Source organism: Phocoena phocoena, chromosome 11 (assembly GCF_963924675.1).
Source record: "Phocoena phocoena chromosome 11, mPhoPho1.1, whole genome shotgun sequence".
In the NCBI taxonomy this organism is placed as follows: domain Eukaryota; kingdom Metazoa; phylum Chordata; class Mammalia; order Artiodactyla; family Phocoenidae; genus Phocoena; species Phocoena phocoena.
The window spans coordinates 67,526,873-67,542,797 of NC_089229.1; the positions used below are offsets into that span (position 1 = coordinate 67,526,873).

The 15,925-nt window shown below is 36.2% G+C and overlaps 1 protein-coding gene across 1 annotated transcript in view; it reads left to right on the top strand.

Moving 5' to 3' along the window:
- Window positions 1-15,925, top strand: part of NELL2 (neural EGFL like 2) — a 384,960-nt gene that overhangs the window by 142,311 nt on the left and 226,724 nt on the right. Inside the window, exons 10-11 of the mRNA XM_065887857.1 lie at window positions 6,599-6,690; window positions 9,826-9,928. Coding sequence (XP_065743929.1) covers window positions 6,599-6,690; window positions 9,826-9,928 — 195 coding nt within the window. The remainder of the gene's footprint in view (window positions 1-6,598; window positions 6,691-9,825; window positions 9,929-15,925) is intronic.

Here is a 15,925-nt window from a genome sequence, read left to right on the forward strand (position 1 = left end):
ATCTATCCTGGAGAATGTTGCATGCACACTTGAGAAGAAAGTGTAATCTGCTGTTTTTGGATGGAATGTCCTATAAATATCAATTAAATATATCTTGTCTATTGTGTCATTTAAAGCTTGTGTTTCCTTATTAATTTTCATATTGGATGATCTGTCCATTGGTTTAAGTGAGGTATTGAAGTCCCCCACTATTATTGTGTCACTGTCCATTTCATCTTTTATAGCTGTTAGCAGTTGCCTTATGTATTGAGGTGCTCCTATGTTGGGTGCATATGTATTTATGATTGTTATATCTTCTTCTTGGATTGATCCCTTGATCATTATGTAGTGTCCTTCCTTGTCTCTTGTAACATTCTTTATTTTATAGTCTATTTTTTCTGATATGAGAATTGCTACTCCAGCTTTCTTTTGATTTCCTTTTGCATGGAATATATTTTTCCATCCCCTCACTTTCAGTTTGAATGTGTCCCTAGGTCTGAGGTGGGGTCTTGTAGACAGCATATATATGGGTCTTGTTTTTTGTATCCATTCAGCAAGCCTGTGTCTTTTGGTTGGAGCATTTAACACATTCACATTTAGGGTAATTATCGATATGCATGTTCCTATTACCATTTTCTTAATTGTTTTGGGTTTGTTTTTGTAGGTCCTTTTCTTCGTTTGTGTTTCAGACTTAGAGAAGTTCCTTTAGCATTTGTTGTAGAGCTGGTTTGGTGGTGCGGAATTCTCTTAGTTTTTGCTTATCTGTAAAACTTTTGATTTCTCTATCGAATCTGAATGAGATCCTTGCCAGGTACAGTATTCTTGGTTGTAGCTTCTTCCCTTTCATCAGTTGAAATATATCATGCCAGTCTCTTTTGGCTTGTAGAATTTCTGCTGAGAAATCAGCTGTTAACCTTATGGGAGTTCCCTTGTATGTTATTTGTCATTTTTCCCTTGCTGCTTTCAATAATTTTTCTTTGTCTTTAATTTTTGCCAATTTGATTACTGTGTGTCTTGGCATGTTTCTCCTTCGGTTTATCCTGCATGGGACTCTCTGCACTTCCTGGACTTGGGTGGCTATTTCCTTTCCTATGTTAGGGAAGTTTGCCACTATAATCTCTTCAAATATTTTCTCTGGTCCTTTCTCTGTCTCTTCTTCCTCTGGGACCCCTATAATGCGAATGTTGTTGCATTTAATGTTGTCCCAGAGGTCTCTTAGGCTGTGTTCATTTCTTTTCATTCTTTTTTTTTTTTATTTTGTTCCATAGCAGTGAATTCCACCATTCTGTCTTCCAGGTCACTTACCCGTTCTTCTGCCTCAGTTATTCTGCTATTGATTCCTTCTAGTTTAGTTTTCATTTCAGTTATTGTGTTGTTCATCTCTGTTTGTTTGTTCTTTAATTCTTCTAGGTCTTTGTTAAACATTTCTTGCATCTTTTGGATTTTTGTCTCCATTCTTTTTCTTAGGTCTTGGATCATCTCCACTATCATTATTCTGAATTCTTTTTCTGAAATGTTGCCTATCTCCACTTTATTTAGTTGTTTTTCTGAGGTTTTATTTTATTCCTTCATCTGGTACATAGCTCTCTGCCTTTTCGTCTTTTCTATCTTTCTGTGAATGTGGTTTTCATTCCACAGGCTGCAGGATTGTAGTTCTTCTTGCTCTGCTGTCTGCCCTCTGTGTTGTATCATTTTTAAAGGTGATGATACCAATAGGGAAATTTAGTGTAGACTCATGTATTTTCAATCCAGTAATAAAAAGAATCTAAATATATAGTCACTGAGGAAATGTTTAGAAGTGAAATATATGTCTATTTGCTTTTATATTCTAAAATATTGTTAGATAGATTTGAATAATTCTTTCTACAAAGGTTTGCAGAAGTTGATTTAGATCTCATTAGAGGGATCTGCATTTTCTATCTTTGCATTAATGACCAATGAATCATGATTTTAATGTGTAACTTACAGCTTTTAGAGTTTTACTGGCTTCTTTCACTTATCCATTTCTCAATCTCTTCTATAAGTTCCTTTCCACATTTTTACAACTGAAGAGTCTCAAATTTGCATCTGTTGCATTTCCTGTCTTCTTATTTCTTGTTAATTGTTAAAATAGAGGAGAGATTAAGTGAAAGTAATGCACATTAATTGCTTTTTCAGATTTTCTCATAATTATGGTGCTATTAACTATGTGATTAGTGATATTTAATATAACCTTGGTAAAACATGTATACCAATTGTTATAGCATCCTATTGAATTTCCCCAAGTTCTAGTTAATTTCTCTCCCTATGGCTTAATAGACTGTTCATTGGACAGCTCTGAGTGAAATAATTCACATGATGTGAATGGTACCCCCTGGTGTGTGTGTATGGTATTGTGTGTGTGTGTGTGTGTGTGTGTGTGTGTGTATATGAGAGTCACAGTGAATATGCCTTTGACATTGGTTAATATTAATAACTTAAGAGTAGCAGTAGTGCTATGGGTTAGTCTGACTGCATGGGGGCTTAGCTTCTTAGTCTGCAAGGGGATAAGACTGTATCAATGAATTAATACCCTTCCCCCTAGAGGCTTCATTACCTTCGAATATGTACATGTAATATACTCAATAAATCACTTAGCGTAGATCTCTGAAAATGCAGCCTAGTTGGCATAATTCTGCTTTAAGCTGGTAAATGATTTGGACATAGGAATCCAGAGTTATGTCACAAGAAACTTATTGCTATATATGCACACAGCAGCACGCACACACACACACACACACACACACACACACACACCAAAACTGGGAAAGAAATGAAGCCTCTGTCTATGAACATGTTAATGCAATTGAATTGAAGAAGAAATCAATACAGCAAAATGATTATTCCTTTGTTGTTTCGTTGAGGAAGTGATTTCTTATACTGTGCTGGGGAAGGGTAAGCAGGGAGGTGCAGTTCAGTTAGGGAATTCTAGAGACTTCCTTGCAGTCAGTGTGGTAGCCACAGTGATCATTATTATCCCTGAGGCTTTGTCCCTGATACCTACAGGGGCTAGCCTTGGTTAAAATCAAGGCAGCACCTAATCTGTTTCCTCTCCTCTGTTTTAACACTTGATCTGTCCAGTTCCTTCATTTTGCCTTCTCCTTGCTTATGGATCTCATTTTGATAAGCTATCTGGGTTTTTTTTTTTAAATAGAGCTGTATTTTTTAAATGTCTCAATTTTCCCTCTTTAAAATTTATTTTTACTGTGTTCCACTCTCTCATGCTCTTGTAAGCAACCTATCCTTGTAAACTATTTCTCTTCATGGTCTAAATTGAATTACTGTGATAGCTACCAGTGCTGGGGGTTGGTTATTCTTTCCCCTGGACACCCCACGCACCCCACCTGTCTTTCTCTGTCCTACTCTGTACCCCAGGAGCTGGACTTCTGCAGACTGTATCACCCTGGTCTCCTTGCCAGCTGGCTTTGGGTAGGGTTTGCCAATGAGATGCACTGGCAGGAAATCAGAAGGCCAGAAGAGAGAGTTGGCCGTGTTTCTCCCCTGCTCCTTCCCTGCACCTGGCTGGGCTTCTGGTGGTACCTGTGTCTCTCATGATTTCGACTCCCACTGGGCTGCCTCTCCTTCATAACTCTGGCTCACTGTGGGCTCCAATAAAACCATTTCCTCTCCCTGTTCCTTATCCCTGGGGTGATGATGACTTGTCGCTATTGCTAGAGTCTGGGTCCTTCTCCAGCCCTTGTTTCCTCACCTTTGATCCAGTGCCCCCGCCCCCGCCCCCAGTTTACCACTTTGTCTCCTGTGTTTACCTGTCACTTATGAATTTCTCAGTTATAGCACTTGAGCTTGGCTTTTATTATAGTTAGTTGAGTTGTGTACGAGTCTGTCTTCCCAACTCAGTAGTGAGGGGTAGAAACATGTCTCTTTCATCTTTGAATCCTAGTACCTAGCAGACTACCTGGCATGTTACCAGGAGCTCAGTACGTATTTGTTAAATGTATCAACAAATTAATAACGACTTTTACTCCTGCAGTCTACTCCTACGTCCCAGAGCCATCCTTATGGATCTTCAAGATTCCTTGTAGTAGTTTTTAGGAATGATTAGGAATATATACCTATATATGTATATATATAGGTATATATTTCTGAGTTTCTTAACATTTTTCCCCTAAAGAACCTAGGGAAGGCATACCCTGATGGCATTACTAGGTATTTAGAGTAAACCTCAGAATTATGGAGAATCACAGCAACTGATCAAGAAAGAAATGAGACAAAAATCACTCACTTTGGGTTCTTTCTAAGCCAAATTCACCCTGCTTGTGCGGATTGATTGAAAGGAAATGAAGCAATTGTGATCTCATTTGTTTCGTGCTTCTCGCTCTGCCAAGCTCCATTTGGTGCCCTGTTGTCTCACAAGTTGCCTATTTGAGTCTTTTGAATTAAGAGTTTAGAGCAGAAGGTCCATCTGCTCTGCATGAGTATTAAATTATCATAAGACTTCGTATAAGAACTTACCCTTGTGGTTTTACAGTGTTTCCTTTTCCCTTTGCTCTAAGAAAGACTTGGAACATCATATTTTTTTCTTCAACATAACCTTGGACTTGAATAGACTGCAGTTACCGAGTTGTATAATATAATAGGCTTAGGAACCTTTGACTGGCAGGTGCTGAATAGAAGAAGGTTTTATTTATTCTCCTTATCTTATAAAATGTGGTACTTAAGTATAATTGAACATGCCATAAGCCAGATCTTGGTACTTTGAGGTTATTGAATCTCATAAGAAAAAACAAAGCACAATCTTAAAAATTACACGTTGGATATAGACATTTTACAATCAATCAAGTTCATTAAGTAAATGCACATGCTATTGTAATTCATATATGATAGATAGTATGCAACTGACAACTCCCTATTTTTAGTTTGAATATTCATGAGTGAGCAAGTTTCAGCCAGCTTTTAAGTAATATAATTTATGCAAGTAAGTTGTATTCACTTCCAACAACCCCCAAAACTTTAAAATCAATTTGCCAGTAATATATATTATGTAGTGAAATTTGTTAATAAAAGCTGAGTAAGGAGATCAGCTGAAGGATGGCATTTTTAAAATGTGCATGCTTTCCATTATTTAAATGTACAGCTTTTAAATAATCAGTTAACTTTTGGGCAAAGATGAAAGTTGGCTTAAATATGAATATTTCTACAACCATATATATACTCAATATTTAATAGAAGTATGTCTAATTTCTTTGTTATAAATTTTTTTAGGCAATGTGATACTTTTAAAGATAATGGGATATATAAATTCTGAAGAGGGACTTTATTCTAACTCACACAATGGAATTAAAAGGAAATATACACACCCCTTTTGTAAAATCCATGTAGTTAAAATTAAAAATTGGATTTAGTAAATAGGGCTAACAAACTGCTTGAGTTTTTTTCCTATCAGATGACTGCTTCCTCTGGTCTTTTGAAGTGATTAGCTTGGGTTGATCTAGATGTTATGGAGCTCCAAAGCATCTACAATATTGAGTGTCCTTTGAAAGGAAAACAGTGCAAATCTGTGAAAACAAAAGTTGGTTCAGAGTCTTAGAATGGAGGGCTAAGCCCAAGAAGGATACTGAAAGTTAAGCTTAATTAGCTTTAGGGTAAATCTGTCTCTGTTTAGGTGATGAGTCAACATAGGTAGTGTGAAACATTCATTTCAAAACAAGCAAGCAGTTTCCATTGGCTAAATGTTTGCTGTGAATTGTAAATATTTTGAAAGTCTCAAAAAAATTCTATGATACTTTGTATGCATCTTCACTCATTAAAAATGTTTTCACCACTGAGTCTGAAGTTCTATCTTAAAATTTTATTTAATTGTGATGGAAGCAAGGCAGGCCCAGATTAAGACCTTTTAACATCTTAAATAGGGTGCCTTAACCCACATGTACTTACAAGTAAAATGATACTAACCCATAAAACATAACGTTTACATGTATGTACTGGAATTAAAATAGTTTCTTTCTAATTTTCTGTTTTAAAATTCTGTAATGGGGCTTCCCTGGTGGCGCAGTGGTTGAGAGTCCGCCTGCCGATGCAGGGGACATGGGTTCGTGCCCCGGTCCGGGACGATCCCACATGCCGCGGAGCAGCTGGGCCCGTGAGCCATGGCCGCTGAGCCTGCGCGTCCGGAGCCTGTGCTCCACAACGGAAGAGGCCACAACAGTGAGAGGCCCGCTGCAAAAAAAAAAAAAAAAATTCTGTAATGGTATATAAAAATGAACTTTTCTCATATTTGTGTTGCCCCTGATTTGTAGCTCTTTGAGCACCTGCTTAATGTGCCCTGAAGTGGGACATCATCAACAGGCAAGTAATTAGCTTTGAGTCTGCTTATAAGCACTCCTTTTTCAGAGTTTAATTCTGACTTGCCATTGCCTCTTATCCTTTTTGTACCTTATTTTACTCTCTGAACTTAATGGGCATGAAAATAACTTGAGCCTACATGTGCCTTATATTGGGTTGAATTTAGGTTTACAGTTACTCAAACACCTTGAAAAGTCACAAGGACATGTGAAATATTGTGGCAAAATGATCTGAACACCTGTAAGCTATTTTTCTTAATGAAACATTTAAAAAATATATATGTTTTTTTACTCCAAAGCTGTATGCCAATTTCATGGACGAACCTATTTTGAAGGAGAAAGAAATACGGTCTACTCCTCTTCTGGCGTATGTGTTCTCTATGAGTGCAAGGTAAGGAAGCTCTTCATGTGTGTTTCAAATTTCTTACCGTTACATGAACACAGTAAATGTTCCTTTAAAAATCTCACCCTTGTAATACCTTTAAAATTCTAAGGCAAAGAGAAAATTTAAGATGATAATTATAGCTCAAATGTATAGAAATTCTCATTGTTTTTGCAATCATGTAAATTAGTGGTTGTAAAATAATTTTCCCAATAAATAAAAACACTCTTTTGTCATATTAAAGTTTTATGAAGTTGTCTTACATTTTCCAAACACAAATCAACTCCTTGTTTGCTGTTTTGAAGAAAATGTATTAGATAAAATTAGACTCGGCCTGTTCTCACTCTTGCTTTTGACTCGTGATAAATATCAGTCCAATTAAAATCAGAACCAAATATACCTAATAAAAATTAGGTGTTGGATGGAGATGAGATTGATATTGATCTTAATTCCTTTGGGAGGAATCTTTTAAATAATTTTAAGGGGAATGTTTTATAAATGTGCTCTTGACGTATGCTTCTGAAGCAAACGTGATTCATTTTAAGTCTGCTTCTTGACCTACTAATTGAAAAACTAAATATGTTTCATAACACTTTTCACATTTACCTTTTATAAACTATGATTTTATATTCCTTGACCATAATGTTATATTTCAAGCCATATTCTGTCTAAAGGAAACTGTCTACATATAAAGTTTCTGCTTTAGGGTTCATTTACATTTGATCCTTAATTTTCTTCTTCAAATGCCTCCTGTACATGGTTTGTGGGGATGATTTAGTATGTATAGGTTATTTAGAAAATTAAGATAAGTGATTTACTCTGCTGGCAATAAACTGTGAGCATTCATATGATTAAGTGTTGGGGAAAGGAAAATCCTCAGAATTTTGCCAAGATAAGTTGAATCTGAAAAATCCAGCTGTATACCTCGTGCATCTTAAGTTGGAAGACATTTGGGATAAGCAAGGCAGAGACATAAAGATGCAAAACTGTGACAGATTTGGTTTCTGGAACGTGAAAGCTCTGATTTGTCCATGTCCATTATAAGGTATTCTAGCTGCTTCTTTTGGCTTTAAATAAGCTCTCCCATGATGTAGGTTACCATCTTAAAGTTAAGGGAGCTGGGGCATTAGAAACACTAACACAATTGCTGAAGCTATATTTCCAGATGGATTTTTCTGCGTCAGCATCCCTTCACCAGTGCTGTTTTGAGTGGAGCAGGTCCCACGGTAGATATAAGGATTGGAAGGCTTGGAGTGAGATCTAGCAACACCAAGGAAATCAGAGAAATTTTACTTCAAGGAAGGTGGAAAACTTTTATCAGCTGGTTTCTAAGTGAACGCTAACTTTGCAATATCAGCCCTAAATCTGAAAATTGTGAGGGCATTTGAAGATTCTCCACTTTGTGTGTGTGTGTGTTCTTTTCATTTGACAAGTGTATTCCATAATACTGATAATTATGATCTAAAATTTACTGAGATAGTTTCCTATTTGATTTTAAAATACCTATAAAGTGATTTTATTTTAAATTCGATTTGTGAGAAGTCTGTGTATAGGCAACTCTGCAGGTGCTTAGTAAATATTGGGTGAATGAATAAATGTTACCATTTATTTGCTCAAACAAAAGAAATCACTTCCTACCCTCTAATGCTGTGCTGTCCAGTAGAAATATGATGCAAGCCACACATGTGATTTTTATTTGGGCTAAATTTTCTGTATTCAACCCCATATATCCAAAATATTATCATTTCTAATGTAATCAGTATAAAATTCTTAATGAAATATTTTACATTATTTTATCATACAGAGTTGTCAGAATCTTGTAGCTAGTGGCTATGGATTCTACAGCACAGCTCTACCAGAATTGCATAAGCTTTTGTATTCTTCACTAAATTCTTGACATTAAGGACTCCCATTGTTTTTTCTCCCTTCAGGCCCCTGAGCTATTTTACATAATTGTCATCTCTCTCAGGCTTCCATTTTCTGGGCTGTCAATTCTAGTCCTTCTTTGTTCCTTTATTGTCAGTTTTGTGGCCTTGAAAATGTGTCCTGGGGGGTCTGTGAGTTTCATAGTAACACAGAAAAACACGGTGGTCCTGAAAATAAGATTATTAGAATGGATATTACCGTCAAACCAAAGGAAGAATAGCGTTTGACTCCACTGTATACATGTCTTCTGACACTTTCTTTTTTTTTCCTGCCATTATGGTGACTTGGAGAAGGTCCTTTCCATTGATAAGCCAGGAAGAGGGAGATATTGAAATTACGATTTCTTCAATAAAAGCAGTACTTATAGAAATGATATCTAAAAAACTAAGCTATTGAGCAGTATTAAAACAGAAGCCTTCAAGTTCCAATGGTTATTTTATTACTTATGTATTGGTAAGCATAGTATAACAGTTAATGACCCTCGCTCTTAAAAAGACTGGAGGTTGACAGTATAGAAGCAAAATGTTTGCTTCAAGGGCAGTGCTGTTACATTTATCAGAAAAGTATTCTGTTCTGTATTTTGGTTTCTCTTTGAGAAGGGTTTTATCTACTTCGGTGGCTAGAACTATAATCGTTTTACATTGATTTATTCATTCATTCAGGAAAATTTTTCGATTACTTATTATATGCCAGAAAAAATGCAAGACATTCATGCTCAAGAGACATAAATCCTGCCCTCATTTTCCTTATAGTTTTGTGAGAGATCCCCAATGTTCCTCATCACACTCACTTGGGATAATCTATAACAGTTTACGAAACTTTGAAATGAGAATGTTTAAAAAGCCCGGGTTTTATTTATTGTTTTTTCCAAAGTGAGCTATTGATAGAATTCAAGCTGTATCTTTGACACAGTTGTCATCTGGATGTGCAAATATGTTGTAAACTAACAGAATCTTTCAGGATTACCCTGATGTTTGGAAATTGAAGGCATGGCTGCAGTGTGGCATGCTTCCATTCCCAGAGCTGCTTGTCCATTTGAAAGGCTTTCCAGTTGTCATTTAATGTTATTTTGCAAGTGAGTGTGTGACCTGTGCAGAGGTTCTCAGGGTGAAAATTTTACTCTCATGTTCGAAGAAATTTCTTGGATGTCGGATCTGGAAACTTCTGAGTTATTCCTAATTAAGAGGTTTGAAGCTTTTATTTTCTGTTGTCTGACAGGACCAGACCATGAAGCTGGTTGAGAGTTCAGGCTGTCCAGCTCTGGATTGTCCAGAGTCTCATCAGATTACCTTGTCTCATAGCTGTTGCAAAGTTTGTAAAGGTAAGGCTTGTCTGTAAAATAAAATTTATGTGCATGCGTCATTCTAAGAGGCTACTTCAACTGACAGGAAATAGAACTTTTTATAATCAAGTTATTTCCAAAGACTATCGAATTAAAATCGAGATGCTCCCATGCATTTCTGCAGGGTGTATTGTACCTGTCTCAAGCTCTGGGTTTCTATACTTCTCTCTGTGTACTTGTCCTGAGTCAGCATGGCATTGTTGAAAACATTTACACAACAGTGCTGAGTTATTTTATTGTTTCTTTTTTTTGCCGGGGGGTGGGGGGCGATTTCCTTTCTTTTCTCTTCAGTCTGTTTTTATAATTGTCTGAGCATAATTCCCATGTTGTTCAAATCCCTCTCTTCACAATTCCACTCTCCTTCACTGATAGGCTTCTACACTACCAAGAAGAGAGAGGCCATCAGACATGCATTGCTTATTCTGTGTTGCCTCTATGATGATAAGCCTATGACCAATAAGTAGAAGGAATTTAGATTTTTAGTTCAGTATAAGAAAACAGTAAAACTTGAGGTATTCAGAAATGCAGTGGGCTGCCCAGGAGGCAGTGAGTTGCCCATCACAAAAGATTCTTAAACTTGGTATTTTGTTATAGATTTAAGTATTAAACTAAAGGATTAATTAATTATATGGAATTTTTATGTTCCCTACCAATCATGAAATTATATGTGCCTTCTTGAGTTATCCTGAAATTATGTGTTTGTGAATCTGTCTCCTTCATTGGATTTTGCACCTTGAGGTGCAAAATGTAACAGGCTGGGTCTTTATATTCATCTCTATATTCTTAATACCTAGTATGGCACCTGGGATGTAGCTGAGACTCATAACTCATGTAGTTGGTACTGTATAACAGTGCCTTAAATGAGCTACTAGCACTTGTTTTAATAATAGCCTTTATTGGTGCAAAATAAAACTTAAATGGAAAAAAGTAAGAAAAAGAAACTTTATAAAACATATACTATTTTGTTTCCTTTTAATCTCATCTATTAAAAAGGAAACATAAGATCCCTCTCTCCCATTTTTAGGAGGGTGGTACAGTTTTTTCATTTTCTTTTTAGCTACTTCTTCCATCCATTCAATTAAGACTGCCTGATTGCATCCATTTCTTTTTAAAGAGCCTTAATACATTACCAAGAGCAAATTAAGAATGGAAAAGCTAGCTACAAAACTGGTTACATTTAAATTGCCTATAGTTTTAAAAATCAATATGTTTACACAGCCCACTCAAAATATCAATACAATGACAAAATATACCATGACCTACACCCCCTCCACCTGAGATCCTGATATCATTGATATGTGACTGGCCAGAGCCAGAACCAAACTCAGGTTTGGCTTCTCATTGCTCAAAAGTCAATGTTCTGGAGACAAGGTTTGGTGGAAAAAGAAAGATGTATCATTCAGGAAGCCGGCAACCTGGGAAGATGGACTAGTGTCCCCAAAACCATCTCCGAGTTGCCAGTTAGGGGACAGGAGTTTGTAAAGGAAAAGTTTTAGAGGTGTGCAGTAGGGGGCTATGTGTGGAGCAGCACAGTCTGCTTCGATAATTACCTTGAAATTGGTGGTGCAGTGGTCTGGTCCGAGTCACCTTGATTGTGTAGGGAGAGCAGTTAATCTGTAGCTGCAGGCTTGAAATGTCCTATAGTTCCTGGAATTTCTCAAGCATGTAGAAGGTTATTCTTTAAGCATTTAATCATATTATAACTTAGTCAGGCCTAGGTCATAGGTTTTTCTCAAAATGGAACTGGGGCTTCTAATATGGAGTTGCCTTCGCTAAGGCAGAAGCTCAAATACCTTTTCCTAATTCCTGAATAAGTGTTTCAGAGCCAGATTTCAGATATATGGGATGGAGCCTTGGTATCACCTTAAAAAACACTCTTCAATAAATTATTTTACTCAGCCTGGATTGAGAACCTCTGGTTTAGAACTGGAACTGAAATTGGACAAGTTGGCCTTTCTTGAAACATTTAGCACCATTTAAAATAAAGGTTACTTCCATTTCTGACTTCAAATAAATAGAATAAACAAATGAGTCCTCCTGGTATTCTCTGACTTTTAAACTAAAAAACGTCAAGTTTTGAAGGCTTAAAGTTTGAGTCAACTCCTACACACATATTGTGACAAATTCATTTGTAGTATGGTTGGCCTCCAGTTTCCAGGCCTGTCTGCCTAGTGCTAAAGATGCCACATTCACATCTGAAAAACTAAGTTGTTCAACGAGTTAGTAAATATTCCCTGAGGGCAGAGCATGAGATTAAATTGTTGACCTTTCCACTGGAGGCTCTGCCGGTGGTTGGAAACCAAGCTGTGCACCGAAATAAGGCTCCAAATTTCTAGGCACCAAGTCAAATCCAGCCAGGGCTGTTTTCTAGGTACCCTGCTGTCTTCAGTTGTAGCAGCTCAGGAACAGTGTAGCAGGAATGTTCTTTTCACTTTTTTCATATTTGAGAGCTCTTTCAAGGAAGCTTATGACAAATTACAACACGACAGAGACTTCATGATACAGCGAGAACTCTGACTTAGAAAGGTACAGAAATAACGTGAAGCTATATGTTTTCATATCTCAGCCCATCCCATTCTTCTTCTCCTCCCTTGGCCGCCCCTTTCTCTTCTTACAGACCATCAAGTCCTATTCACTGGATGCCCAACTTTAATTTAGCACTGACTTTGTCGTGCCTTACAATTAGAAGTGATAGAGGCACCGTGTGCATAAGGCTGAGTGGGTGTAAATTGTTTGCACCCAACTTCTGGACAATTCATAGTTTCCCACATCATTCAATTACATCTTCATGATTCTTGTTATCTGTGTACCACAAATAACATTATTTAGTTAATGTTTTTATGTATACTGTTAGTCAACTCATTTTGTGAAAATTTAGTTTTATTCCTAAGCAGTAGTATCCATGAAATAATGGGATTATTTGTTAGATTCATGTATTTTTTTATACACATTTAAATAATTCCATTGCTATCAGTACTGTTTTTTAAAATGTTCATCCATGCACGTGAACTACCTTTTGGGAAAAATCAGGATTATCCATCATCTTGCAGACGATACTGATATGAGTTAATATTCTTTCAGGTACAATTGATAGAACACCCAGTGCAACTGACTTAAGCAAACAGTGGAATACATGGCCCCAGTGAGTGGCTTGACTCAGATCTCAAATCTCGCCCCTTTGCTTAGATGCATCTTTCTGTTTGTCTCCTCTGAGGTGGCCTTATTTTCAGACTCTGTGTGTTCCCTGACATTCTTATGCTCACGTTATTATGATACTCAAGTAGGTGGAAGAGAAAGTTCAGTATCCTCGTGAGTTGAACAAAGGTCCCAGAATTGAGTTTCAATTATCTGCGTTAACCTGAACTGCATCATTTGCTCAGACCTGAAGAAATTACTATGTCCATACCAGTGGGATGCATTGACTGGTGTGGCCTTAACCAGTGGGCAGGGTAGTCCATTTTCCTGTAAGCACCTAGGCTAACAGTAGAGGTGAAGAGTTCATCCCAGGTATGACTAGGTTTTTGTTTTGTTTTGTTTTTTTCCACAAAAAGGAGGAATAGACACCTGTAAGGCAAAACCAACAAATATTCACTTCAAAACTATTGCATTCTCTTTCTCCTGGTTATTATGAATAACATTTATTTATATTGTTCTTATGCATAATCTTTTGTATCCGACCCTTCCTTACCCTTTTGTATCCTCAGTCATAGAAAAATGCTTATTAATATTTTATAGAAAGATCTAGTACACTTAATGAAAGAATCTCATGTAAATTTGGAAAGCTTAAAAGGAATAGAAAACTTGGTATCCTTGAGGTTAAAACCCAAAGGAGGAAATAAAAGAAAGACCTGATTGTATTAGATCATTAATCTATCCATGTATAGCAAATATTTGAATTTTCTCCTATGATAGGTATCTCAACACATTTGGCTTATGGCTTATTAGTAATACTCTAACTGCTTTAATTATTAACAAATGCTATACTATTACACTTTTACATAGATGATCTCATTTGAACCTTTTGCAAGGTAGATATTATCCTAATTTTACAGGTGAGAAAAGCTGAAGGTTTAGAAAGGTTAATTAACTTACACAGCTAGTAATTTACATAGCCAGTAAGTGGTAGAGATCAGATGTAAATCCAGGTCTTTCAACTCCAAAAACCAAGCACAGATGAGTAGGAATGTGGCTATAATGGTGGAAGGACTATGGTTTATTGCCAACCCATACTCTGATTTTTTTTGAAGTTTTTCCCTATAGATTGGAAACAAGCCCCTTTAACTGAGTCTGAATTTTCTAACCATCAGTAGTTAACATTTTAACCTTGGCATTTTTGAATCTAAGCAGTAAAACAACCAATAGATTCAATCAACTTATTTCTTGAGAGACTAAATCAAAATAGCTATCTGACATTGTTTAGAGTAAATTAGTATTTGACAAAATTTTCAGTTTTCAAGTCTCCAGGTTAACTTAAAAAAACTCATCTGATGAAAAGTGAAGTACTCCATAACTGAACCTAAAACAATGAAAAGTAGAATCATACTGTTATCTTATAGTTAGAAAATTCTTGCAGCAATTAAACACTGCATGGTGAGCGTGTGCATGATATTTGATGCTGAGATGAGGGGGTCTTACCGTTACTTATACAGACGGGAAATGGATTGTAATAGAGGAGGCTTATGGCATAGACAGTGACAGCATGGATTGAACAGAGTCTGAAAAATAGGAGAAGAGAAAATGCATCAAAATGAAGTGTTGAAAGATGGTTTTGAAAAATATAAACTTACGAAAGAAAAGTAAAAGTGCGTCAGGAACAGTTCCTGTTCTTAGTCACTGCTCTCTAAAAGTTGTTTGAAGCATTACAGGTAAACTTCTACAGATTTAGTGCTGTTAAAACATGGTCCCTTAATTCTCTGTGTATCTTAAGGAGTGGGCCAGTTTTTTTTAGTAACATTGTTTTAATTTAGAATAAATATAAAGTGATTTTGTGGAACATTTTCATTTTAGGTTGATGGTGTGCTGAGCTATTGGTATAGAGAATGAGGATGACTTTTTAGCTGGAATTATCCCTCATCAGGCATTGTAAGACACTGGAATACATTTTAAGAAATATGGTCTCAATTTAGCTACTTAAAGAAGGGAATAAAAAGACCCAAGGAGAAAACATGTTTAACTTTTCCTTTCCTTAAGAGTGAACCTTTTGCTTCTAAATTTTCAGCCTTAATCATGAGAATTTAGATTGTGAAGAATCTTGTCAAGAAAAGTTGTCAAGTGATTTCAGTGCTGTTATTGACTATATATTTTTCCAATCTTCATACACTGTTCTATTTTATTTTATTTCTGTAGAAATCACTAATTCTTTTGATTTTTCCTATCCTTTTTAAATGCATCACTGTATTTTGAGAGCCTCACCCTTCCTAAGGCTTATTAAATTGTACAAACACTATTTTACTATACATTGTAGTTGCATTTCATGGGAGATTTGTTTTAACTCTGGGTCAATATTCAACATAGTCATTATGGGCACAAACCAATTGGAATGGACATCAACCATTGTGCTGAACCAGAGTATACCTTTTGGCTGCGGTATAGCTTAGTTCACCCTTTCACTGAATCACAGCACTGTATGGTAATTTGATAACAAATAAGATGAGTGTAGAACTTACATCTTCATGATTTGCTCAAGTAAAAGTCTTTTCTTGCATGTAAGCAGATGAGTTTATTCTGAGCTACATGAAATGTATTCTTCTGGACCTCTTTTCTTTTATACATGGTGAAAAAATAATTCATTAGACAATGTAAAACGAGACAGAAAATTTATGCATCAAGCAATTTGAAAATTGTTTGAATGATGTATAGTCATATAATTTCCATTAAATATGGATTCCAGTGTTCCAGCTTTTTATTTCAGCATCTTAGATGATCTTTGAACAGGGATTCACACAGGAAAAAGAGATTTGAGAAATTACACATGAT